The sequence below is a fragment of the Solanum stenotomum genome, chromosome 5 (assembly GCF_019186545.1).
Source record: "Solanum stenotomum isolate F172 chromosome 5, ASM1918654v1, whole genome shotgun sequence".
NCBI lineage: Eukaryota > Viridiplantae > Streptophyta > Magnoliopsida > Solanales > Solanaceae > Solanum > Solanum stenotomum.
Window position 1 is genome coordinate 5,055,409 of NC_064286.1, and position 12,366 is coordinate 5,067,774.

A 12,366-nucleotide genomic window follows, 5' to 3' on the forward strand; every position below is an offset into this window, starting at 1 on the left:
AGTTTAGACATGTTACAATAATGATTATATAGTTATAAGAGTGTTATTAGCTATTAAGTGTAAAACCTTTTTAAAAGAGAAAATCAAATTCAAATATAAAAAAATGTGTTTCTTTCCTTAAGAGGGATTAGGGAAGGGCCCAAAAAGAAATGCTTTGAATAAAATGAAATAAATGGCATGATAAAGTTGGATAAATACTTAACTTGATGTAGTGACATCGTATTATCAAAAGGTTTGGGATAGTGGATGAAATTATTTCTCCCTTAATCAAAAGTATTAGCCATATGGAATAAACATTTGTAAGGAACGCTATCTTGAATGGGCGTTACTCGGTACGAATCCCTACTAATCAAACTCCATCATGAATACTGAACTCCGAATAAGAAATCCCCCTCAAAAAAAATATATCTTGACAGTCAAATGCTTCAAGAAGATCGACAAAATTTTCTTTATATCAAATCAAATAAATCTCAAAGAAGTTCAATCAAATAAATCTCAAAGAAGTTCAATCATCCTAAGAAAGATGTAACTGAAAAACACTCCTATCAATTATCATAGAGAAATTAATTCAAAAACAAGAATTATGAGAGTAATAAAATAGTACCCACAATGTTTGTTAATAAAAATATATTTCTTTGTATTTTACTTGTGATTGTTATTCATGTTCCATTATTTTAAAATTTGTTATAAACACTTACTAATTTGAAAATATTGAGAAATATTTTATTCTCAGTATCTTATTACAACATTATGAAAATTCATAAGAGTAGAGTTAGTTATGCATAAAATACTTTTTCTAGCTTGTAAGATACTTAAAAAAAATTGTAATTTTAAACATGTTACAATAATGATATAGTTATAAGAGTATGATATTAACTACTATTAAGTATGAAATTTAAAAATATAAAAATATTAAAAACGTGTTTTTTTCCTTGGACGGAAGGAACTGAAAAACGAAAAAGTTTTGAATAAGATGAAACAATAAATACTATGATTAAAGTTTGGTGGATACTTAACTTTTTGATATCATGGCTCCACCAAAGGATACGTTGTTTATAGCGAATGAAACTGTTTTTTCTTTAATTAAAGGTTTCGATCATTTTACGTCTTCGTATGGAAATATCTTTGGTAGGAAGTGTTACTGTCGAATAAGCCTAACCTGACGTAAATCTGCATTAATCAAACTTCATTACAGATATCAGACACCGAATTTGGAAACCCCCCCCCCCCCCTCCCAATGACTCGAACCTACAAGAGTTGAAGGTGAGAGTTAGGTACTTACCATTGGAGCAGAGCAAAATGTAAATATTTAGTATATTTATAAATAGAGAAAACAACACAACTTGTTACTACAGTAAATTTATTAATTTGTCCACATCATCAAATATCAATACTATTTACGTAAAAATTCTGTGTACGCCACTGAACTCAACAGCCAGACTTGTGACATATAAATAAGTTGAACCTCACAATGAGGTGTCAGTTTTTAACATGAAAGCCACACATCAATCTCACCAACTATTAGCCCAAAACACTTCATTTATTTATATATATCTTGTGGTGGCTACATTTTTAGCCTAGCAAATGGAACCATCAGTAGATAAGTCCAATTATTACACTGACACTGATGAGATGATCAATTGGTTCGAGAAATCCGCTGAAAATGCTGCCGCTGTACAGCGGCAGACGCTTCGGCGGATTCTTGAACTCAACCATGGTGTTGAGTACCTAAAAAAATGGCTTGGAGATATTAGACTTCAAGATGAAAATGCTATGGAATCACTTTATGCTACTATGGTTCCTCTTGCTTCTCATGCAGATTTTGAGCCTTATATACATAAAATTGCTGATGGTGAAAAAGCTCCTTTACTCACTCAAGACCCTATGAAAACTTTATCCTTAAGGTGAAGTACTATACTTCTTGTTTCTTAAACAACACATTCCTCTTCTTTTTTCTTTTCTTTTTTAGGGGTGGGTGGGGTGTGTGTGGATACAGTGAGATTCGAACCTCTATCACTATCACTAGAGTGATGGTGTAGGTAGCTCATCAACTGAGCTACATCAGACTATATGTCAACTCACATCTTTTTCTAATTTTTGACTCTATAGAATTTATTTTATACTGTTAGTGTATATAGAGGTAGATGTACCTTATGTTTGATGGTTTTAATGGAACAATATCATTTCCGACAATATCATTTCTGACACTGATGACTCAGTGGCGGAGCTATATAGATTGAAGGATGGCCGGTTAAATAGTTGTTCACCATGTCGGAAATTACTTTTTATACATATATATTAATCATTTGAGCTACACTCTATTATAAGCCATATTTTCCACTAATTTTGATTGGGTAGAATTTTTTTTATATTGTCAGTGTATATAGAGGCGGATTTACCATGTGTTTGATTGTTTTAACTTAATCTATCATTTACGGCACGTAGTGACGGAGCCACATAAATCGAAGGGTGGTCGACTAAACACCAGTTCACACGTCGAAAATTACTTTTTTTATACATATATATATTAGATCTTGGATATTTTTAGTACATAATTTGTAAGATGAAAAATCACTAGATGTCAAAAGATACTAAACTTGAACTCATAATTTTAAAAATATAAGGTATAAATTGTAAGACTTAAAAGTTGAACCCGTTAGGATAAACTCTGAATCTGTCTCTAAGTCTAGTGTATAGAAGTTAAACTCTTCTTTATTTTTCAAAAATATTGGAATAGCACTGAAGAAGCACCCTTTTGGCAATGAAATAGTTTATAGTATGGAATATTTTTTCATCTTATGTATGTAATAATGTCAAGCGATATGGATAGTGTTGATTCATATATCGGATCCAACTTGTTCGGAATTGAGACATAATGATTTTTTTTTAATTCTTTTTAGTTCTGGAACCACAGAGGGAAGACAGAAATTTGTACCATTTACTCACCATAGTTCCCAAACAACTCTTCAAATTTTCAAATTGGCAGCAGCTTATAGATCAAGGTATATAATTCAAATCTTGAAAAATATTCAATTTTTTTTTATTTTATTTTTTTAACAAATTTCCTCTGTTTTAATAAAACAGGATTTATTCAATAAGAGAAGGTGGAAAAGTTCTTGAATTTATATATAGCAGCAAACAATACAAAACAAAAGGGGGATTAATAGCAGGAACAGCCACAACACATTATTATGCTAGTGAAGAATTCAAGATTAAACAACAACACACAAAGTCTTTTACTTGTAGCCCTGAGGAAGTTATTTCAAGTGGAGATTATAAACAATCAACATATTGTCATCTCCTTCTTGGCTTATATTATTGTGATGAAATTGAATTTGTCACATCAACTTTTGCATATAGTATAGTTCAAGCATTCAGATCATTTGAAGAGTTGTGGAAGGAATTGTGTCATGATATAAGAGAAGGTACTCTTAGTTCAAGAATCAACATAACCAAAGTTCAAAAAGTCATCTCAGGTATGTTACTGTCTTATCTAAAAGTTTATACAGTTTGAAGGAGTTAGTTACTTCATCACACACCAACTCACGTGTGAGCCTGACTCTCTTTTTTTCTTTTCTTGGGCCTACCACATTAAAGTTCTTTTAGTGATGAGCGGTAGTGAGACTTGAATATCAGATTCTCTGGATTTGTCTGCTCCGATATTAATTTTCATCTAAAAGTTTAAACTTGTTAGAAAGTGTTTATTTTTAATTAATTGACTATGTTTTCAACACGGCCTTTCATGTGCCTTGACTCTTTTTTCTTTGGCATGACTAACTGTGTAACTTAAACAGAAAATCCTATGCCTACTCCAATATTAATGTTGAAGTGTGTATGTAATCATCTCATTTAAAAAAAAATTAACGGTTAGAAAGAGTATATTTTTAATTACTTCACTATGTCTTCAACACGGCCCTTCATGTGCCTTGGCTCTTTTTTCTTTGGCCTATCACGTGAATATATTTTTTTGGTTAATAATGAGTAATTGTGTAACTTAAACAAAATATCATATGCCTACTCTGATGTTAGTGTTGGAATACGTTACCATCTCATTTAAAAACTTGAACTTTTAAGGAAGACACATACATTTAATTACTTCATTATGTCTCCAACACACCCTTCACATGTCTACCTCGTTATTCTTTGGCCTAGCACGTGAAAATTATTTTTTAGTAATGAGTAATTGTGTGACTTGAACAGAAGACCATCTATCTGCTCTAATATCAATGTTAAAATGTATTACCAAAAAAAAAATATGCTTTTAATTACTTCATTATGTCTTCAACAGATATCATTGTCCCTAATCCAGAGTTGGCATCAAGAATTGAATCAATATGTGAAGAAGTAGAAAGGGAAGATTGGTTTAGTATAATCCCAAAATTATGGCCAAATGTTAAATATGTTTACACAATAATGACTGGCTCAATGCAACCATACTTAAACAAATTGAGACATTATGGAGGGGATTTGCCTTTGGTTAGTGCTGATTATGGGTCCACGGAGAGCTGGATTGGAGTGAATGTGGAACCTTCATCTCCACCAGAGAAAGTAACTTTTGCAATTATACCCACTTTTTCTTACTTTGAATTCATACCACTACATAGAAGTAAGTCACAAAGTTTCAACAATAGCCACAAAGATGCTAATCTTCTAGCCAATGATGATTTTATTGAAGATGAGCCTGTTCCCTTATCTCAAGTCAAGATAGGACAAGAGTATGAAATTGTCCTCACTACTTTCACAGGTACTATACTCTAATATTTAACTTTTACTTCTTTTTTTTCTTGTGGTAAAATGTTTTGTGGGGTATATTATTTGTAACATTGTTATTTAACATATACTCACTTTTTAAAAATCTTTGTGTGTTTACCAACTTTGAAATATGTGGTATCTGAAGTCAAGCCTAACTTCAGACAAAAATGTCTAGAGTTGTTTTGAAGTTGGTGAACTTGTAAATTCTATGCTTTGTGAGTATGACTCAAGTGATTTTACTAAAATAGGATATTTGTCATTTTGGTCTACCCTGTATCCATTTTAGGGTTCTGACTAATGAAATTCGTATTACATGAGGCCTATCAAAGGGAAATAACTCTCCATCAATACTTTTTTTTTACATTCAAGACTAGAACCTGAACCTTTGATAAAGGTGAAAATATTCTATACATTCCATCGTAACACAAGGTGACCAACTTTTAGTGTTAACTTTTTCCAATATATTCTAACTATTTATGCCCCATACATTTAGCATTAATTCTTTTTTGCTTGTCATTGTCATGAAAATATCTCTCTACTTACCACCAACCATATAAGTTAGATATTTGGATGACTTTTTTGTTGAATATAAATTAAATTATTTTATATATATATATATATATATATATATATATATATATATATANTTAGTTTAATATGTTATAGTAATTAAATAACTTATTGTATTTTTTTAGAAGACTTGATGATATAACAAAATTCTTTATAATGTCAGTATATATGGAAGTACTTGAACTCTAAATTAAGACTACATCAAGCACCATACATCAATTATTTGTAGTGGAATGGACAGTGAGTATATCATCCAGTTAAATACTAACATGGTGTGTTTGAGATTCCAAGAACAAGGGATTTATCTTGTCCTTTTCATATTACAAAATTTCCCTATAAAAAAAAAAAGGAGGGTAGGGGGTGTGTGACTGTGTGGGGGTGGGGGGACTTGAGAAATTAATTACAAAATCACTAAATGATAACTATAAATAATTGTTCATAATAATTTGAATAGTAACAAAACAAATAAGACAAGTAATCTGATTCATCATGTCACATATGTCAGTGTATATACCTTAAATTTAATCTTTTTTAACTAACTAAACCTTTATATGTAGGTCTTTATCGATATAGACTAGGGGATGTAGTAGAAGTTGCCGGTTTTCACAAGAAGACCCCCAAACTCAACTTTATATGCAGGAGAAAGCTGATATTAACAGTAAATATCGATAAGAATACTGAACAAGACCTCCAGTTAGTGGTGGAGAGAGGTTCTCGAATACTAATAAGCAAGTCAAGAGCTGAGCTAGTAGACTTCACAAGCCATGCAAATGTATCAAAAAAACCAGGCCATTATGTGATCTATTGGGAAATCAAAGGAGATGTTGATGAAAATGTTCTTGGAGAGTGTTGTAGGGAAATGGATGCTTCTTTTGTTGATCATGGATATGTTGTATCAAGAAAGACCAATTCAATTGGACCATTGGAACTTTGCATTGTTGAAAGAGGTACTTTCAAGAAGATTTTGGAACATTTTATTGGAAATGGAGCAGCATTGAGCCAATTTAAGACTCCTAGATGCACTAGTAACCAAGTCCTACTAAGAATCCTTAATGTATGTACCATTAAAAGGTTTTATAGCACAGCATATGGGTGATAGAATGTTTGTAACTTAATTGAATTTGCATTGATATCTACTTTACTTGTCGTTTCTATTAAAAATAAATGATTCAAAACAGTTGCCTTATTAAAAAAATCAAGATATATCTAATTGAGTACATTTTTTTCATTTTGCTCTTAGTAATAATTATTCTTGAAAGTAGTAAACATTAACTAATTAGTATAGAAAATTTAAGTGAAGAACACATACACATACTTAAATATTGTGATTGTTTAGATTAACTTTCTTTCTATCTATTGAAGATGAATTAAGGGACGTATAAATAAAAAATATGACAAATAAAATTGTCTAGAGGAAGTACTAGCTAGTTTGTACTTGACAAGCTAAGTACTACCTTCGTGCACTTTTACTTGTCGACTAAACTAAATTAAAGGAGACATTAAGTTAAGTGACAATAGATTTTCTTTTTGTGGTAATATTTATTGCCGCAAAAATATTCAGTGGCAATTAAAATCGGATTTAATAAACCGAATCGAATTACAAAAAACTAAACTGATTCACAAAAAATCGAACCAAACCAAATTGATTCAGTTCAGTGTTCAATACAACAATCTCATAAATCGAAAATCGAACCAAATTATCGAATGCCCAACTCTACTCTATTGTATTTTAAAACTAAAAGAGAACCACATAAATATAAAAATATATCTTTTTTTTTAATTTGTCGTGATTTAATACCCAAAATAGTACCCTCCATTCATTTTTACTTGTCATTGTTTGACTTGGCACACCCATTAAGAAAATAATTATTGATATATGTATTTTACCACACTATCCCTACTAAATGATGTTAACAATTAGGTCTTGGAAAATGATTTGGAGGATAAGTATTTAATGTTGAGGGTAAAACATGAAATAATTGTCTTTTCTTGATACGTCAAAAATAACAAGTAAAAATGAAAATCTACTTTAGGAATAAGTGATAAATAAAAGTGAACGGAGACAGTATTTATATGTCGTCCTTACTAAAAATAGATGATTCTTAATATTTGTCATTTCACAAAATCAATGCATAAATGACATTATTCTTCATATTTTACCATTTAAAAGTTGCTCCCTCTGTCTCTAACTACTTGTCCACTTTTGAATTGGCACACCTATTAAGAAAACAATTATTGACATAGTGAATTTATCATTTTACCCCTATTAATTATGAAATGGATGAATTAAAAACTTAAAATTTTCAAGAAAATCTACCTTTTTCAAAGTAATTAATTGAGGGTATAATAGGTTAAAAAAAATTGTCCTTTCTTGACTTATCAAAATGGACAAGTAATTAGGGACACCTAAAAAGAAAAAGTGGACAAGTAACTAGGGATAGAGGGAGTATTAGTTTTGAAAGTATAAATTTGTCCAATATATAAAAAAATAGTTCATGTTCATTGGTCAAATTAATTAATCAAAATAAATTAAGTCATGTTTATTTATTGAAAATTTGACTTCAAGAGAACATTAAATAAGAGTACAATAATAAATTTACCTAGTTTTTTAAGGACATAAAATCTAAAATAATGATAACTAAATAAAAATAAAGAAAATATAATGTACAAGTAAAAATGGACAAATGGACGGAGAGAGTACTCAACAAGTGATATGAATAGTCCAATCTTGATGGACATGTCATTGTTAATTATGGGACCAAATTAAATGTGAACATTTAAAGGGATTGTAGACCCAAAAAGCTTATCCATCACTTTACCACAATTGGTTTGGACTTTGAACCGCATGTACTTTCTTGATCTCATATTATTTTAACTTTATACTCCCTCCGTCCAAAATTATTTAGCAGGTATACTAAAAATAGATATTCAAGATTAATTGTCAATTTAAACAATCAAGAAATAATTAGTCACTTTTTTTCAATTATGCCCTTAATGATAGTGTAGTTCAATTGAAAAGTTATGTGGACTTTTGGTATTTTTGATATAGTAGGGTTATATTAGTCAAATTACACCTTGTATTAAATTTTCCTTGAGGGATATGCATGACCTTACCCTGACAAACAATTGTGGACGGAGGGAGTATGTTGTAACTTCTCAATTTTAAATTTTGACTTGTGTTGTTATCGTGTCAAACAAAAATAGAAGTGAAATTATATATTCTTTAGGAATTATAATGAATAATATTTTTTATTAAAAGAAGATTTCTAAAACTTAAGAAATACGATACAGTATACAAGCTTCGATGAAGAAATCTTACCTAAAAGCAATAAAAAAAAATGAATTTTGCTTAAAAAGGAAGAATTAGCTTTACTACAACTGCAATTTATCTGTTTTTAATTTCAAACATAACCCAACAAATGTAATAATCAATCTTTTTAATTCCTAGTTATTTGTCATTTAACGTTGATAAAAATTAACTTAAGTGGTTAAGTAAAGATCTATAATAAATAAAACATATGTTATTTATTTCTTACAATATAGTCTATAATTTAGTTATTAGTTGATTATCATATACTCACACCGTTTCATTTAAGAGTGTAAAAAATATATATTTTTTAATATTGTGATTTTAAACACTAAACGAATACGTACTAAAATTAGTTTTTTTAAAAGTATTTTAATTTTAAACATAACATGTCATTCTTAGAAAGAGTATAAAAATAAAATGAAAATATTAGAATTAAAAACTTTCTAAATATAATATTCTTTTCAAAAGAAGCTAAAAATATAATTAAGATATAAAATAAAACGAATGGAATAACACTTTGATAATCAACCTAAGAAATAAATTTANTAAAATTTTAAAGTATCATAAATAAAAATAAAATTGTATGTATATAGATTTTAAATTCCATGGAGATAGACAAAATTAAAGGTTATCTTAATGATTTAGGGGGTTTCAAAATCTAATTGACGTGTTAAAGTTCAAACTCTATGCACTATATTTTTTTACTTTCCAAACCTCTTTTTAATAAAAATTCTGAATCTCTAACTATAGGTTGAAACTAGTTTTTAAGGATGTAGTTCAATTGAATCTCTTTAGTCTAAAAGTTATATTGTATAAATAGAATAATTTGCAATAAATTTTTATAAATACAAAAAATATACTGCAATCACAAAAGAAATAGATCTATATACTCATTTGTTTCTTCTTTTCTAAATTTTCTTTTAGATTTGAGGATCATTATAATTAGTAGCATATTTTTCAAACATTGAACTTTCTTGTGATGTATTTGATCACCAAGAACATTAGACAATAATTTAATCATCTCGAGTGTGAGAAAGACGATATTTGATATCTTGATCTCTTTAAAGAAAGTCCAATTTTTAAAAAATATTCAAGATATCTTTTTAAGAGAATGAGTACCCCTTTACATAGAGTGATCTAAGTTAATTAGAATAGAATAGTCTTCAAAAATTCTAAAAGACGTTAAAATTTGAAAATAAATTAAACTCACCTCATAAAATATTATTTTAAATCCCGTAAATTTCAATGTCTACCTACGTACTTAGGTGCCTACTACTACAAAAATGTCATGAATCTATATTTTGTTGCACTTACTTATAAGTTTTTTTTTTTTTTACTGAAATGAGTGTAACATGATTTTTTATAATTTGAATTTAAAAAAATCCTACAAAGATCTTTTATGTGTAAAAATATCTTTTTATATATATAAAAAAAAAATATATGAAAAACGATAAAACAAAATTATTTATATTTTTCAATATTCAATTAAATAACAACATATATAAAAATTATACGACACTAAAGGAGGGTGCATGAATATGACAACACAATTACAAGCTGTTAGGACCAATTAATATAAATACAATAAATACAACTATACAAATATGAAAAAAGTCAATCATACAGTTGCTTTCTGAAATAATGAATTCACAAACTACTTAATTAGTTGCTGCCAACGCATCTAGGTCCCAACAGTTAAATGAAGAAGTCGAGTAAATTTTGAATTTAAAATTTATGAATTTTATTTTTAAAATTTTAAATATCAAACTTTTTATACTTTTATATTTAAGGATCAACTCTATTTTTTATTACAATTTTACAAAAAAAAAATTAATGTAAATTTATGTTTCAGATTAAAAAATATAATAATAATAGTAATATATTTAATGTTATTCTATAAATAAAGTCTAAGAAAACTAAATTGTACTTAGACCTTATTTATATCTCGTAGAAATAGAGCTCGCTTCAAATAAAGTAACGCTGTTTGAAAAGAAAAGTACAAAAGTAAATCAGATAAAATAAATAATAGAAAAAACATTACATAATAATCAGAAAATCTAGAACAACGATACAATAATGCGAGAATAGTACTAATAATAATAGAACTCAAAACACAAGAAATAACATAATAATAGAAATAAAAAATATAATAAAAAAGGGAAACTTTCGCATATAACCACTCAAAAATAGTTTAATTACGCTTCATAGTTATAGTTTGCTAATTACGATTTGTAGCTACATGTTATGGAGAGGAGAGTGGCGAGCGAGATTGGGAGAGGGAGGAGAGAGGCGAGCGAGAGAGGGCAATAATTTGTATAATTCACATCTCGTTTGTATAATTCACAGGTACGTTTGTATAATTCGCGTGTTTTTGTATAATTGAGTAATATAAAGTCTGGAATTATATAAATATGATAAAACACAAAATAATGAATTGATACAAACATAAACATATTAATTTTAAACAGTTATACAAATATATGATACAAATTACATTATATAAATTATATTATACAAAATTAAAAAATCTACACGTTTATACAAACTTTAAAAAGTTATACACAAAAAGATTGAATGTATATGGTAATAAAACTGAAAAACCAAAGGAAATCATCGTCATATACAAATACAAACTATTGTATACAAATACAAATCAAAAGAAGAATTATTAGTTGCGAATTATACAAATGTGTCGAATTATACAAACATGACTAATTATACAAACTCGAAGTCAACCCACGTAATTAATGGTTAATGTTAGTCATGAATGGTAATTATAGCAAATTATAACTATGATAACTAATTAAGTAGTATAAATTTATTTAACTGCGTAATTTTCCAAAAAAAAAAAAACTTTTCATGAAAGTTGAATATCCAATCATTCTTCACCATTAAAATGAGGGAGAAAATGAGAAAAAAATATTAAAGACAAAAGTACACGTTGTTAAAGATATGGACGGTGCATATTTAGAAGGCGTAAGCGGTTACGTCAAAATTAATTTATTTATGTATAGTAGATGTTAAATTTATATTTTTTTATATTTATTTATATACTTTTTTTTAATGAATTCAAATAATTTGAATTTTAATATAAATTGAAATAAAGCACTCTATTCAAATTAATCAGACTTCAATTAAATGTCAATGGTTGAAAAGATAATACACTTTATTTAAATATTTTTTATACTCGGAACTCGAAATTAAAAAATAAATAAATATTACACGACAAAATATCCATAGCCATGCAAAAAAAAAAATTAAAAACGAAAACGTGGACAATTTGGTCACATATCCTATCAATTTTTTCTTAAAAAAAAATAAAAAAATCAATAGTTATTCTTGCACTGTGAAACTCGTTTTAATTTACACAGAAAATTCAATCATTGATACTTGAAAACTACTCAGGATTTATCACCAACAAACAATTTTATAGATTTTGAATGATTTTAAATACATTTTTGTCATATTATTTGATAAGATTTCATAATGATGATGTTCGTTATCTGATCATACAGCTGGAATATTTTCGTATAATTAGATGTTAAAAAAAGGAGTAATAATCAAACATTACTATTTGTCGTGTTTCATGACCAAATTAATTGTTTTCATTTTTCTAGATTTAAGTAATACAACTTACTAAGATAATTAAAAACATTATTTAAACTACTATAAGTTATATATTAGTAACGGGTAACCATAAAATTATTTTCATGCACTAACAACGTAAAAGTTAT

At 27.9% G+C, this 12,366-nt stretch overlaps 1 protein-coding gene across 1 annotated transcript; it reads left to right on the forward strand.

Annotated features, from left to right (window-relative positions):
- The first annotated feature begins 1,509 nt into the window (after positions 1 to 1,509).
- On the forward strand, positions 1,510 to 6,466 carry LOC125864841 (indole-3-acetic acid-amido synthetase GH3.10-like). Its single transcript, XM_049544927.1, has 5 exons — positions 1,510 to 1,904; positions 2,901 to 3,002; positions 3,085 to 3,476; positions 4,289 to 4,744; positions 5,880 to 6,466. The coding sequence occupies exons 1-5, from the start codon at positions 1,585 to 1,587 to the stop codon at positions 6,416 to 6,418; spliced, it is 1,809 nt and encodes a 602-aa protein (XP_049400884.1). The 5' UTR covers positions 1,510 to 1,584; the 3' UTR covers positions 6,419 to 6,466.
- The last annotated feature ends 5,900 nt before the right edge of the window (positions 6,467 to 12,366 follow it).

What these genes read in the sequence shown, in the direction of transcription:
- LOC125864841 (XM_049544927.1), top strand. Translation starts at nt 1,585, where the DNA reads ATGGAACCATCAGTAGATAAGTCCAATTATTACACTGACACTGATGAG. An exon ending in GCAGCAGCTTATAGATCAAG is followed by an intron (nt 3,003 to 3,084) that starts GTATATAATTCA and finishes TTAATAAAACAG; the next exon opens with GATTTATTCAATAAGAGAAG. An exon ending in AGTTCAAAAAGTCATCTCAG is followed by an intron (nt 3,477 to 4,288) that starts GTATGTTACTGT and finishes TGTCTTCAACAG; the next exon opens with ATATCATTGTCCCTAATCCA.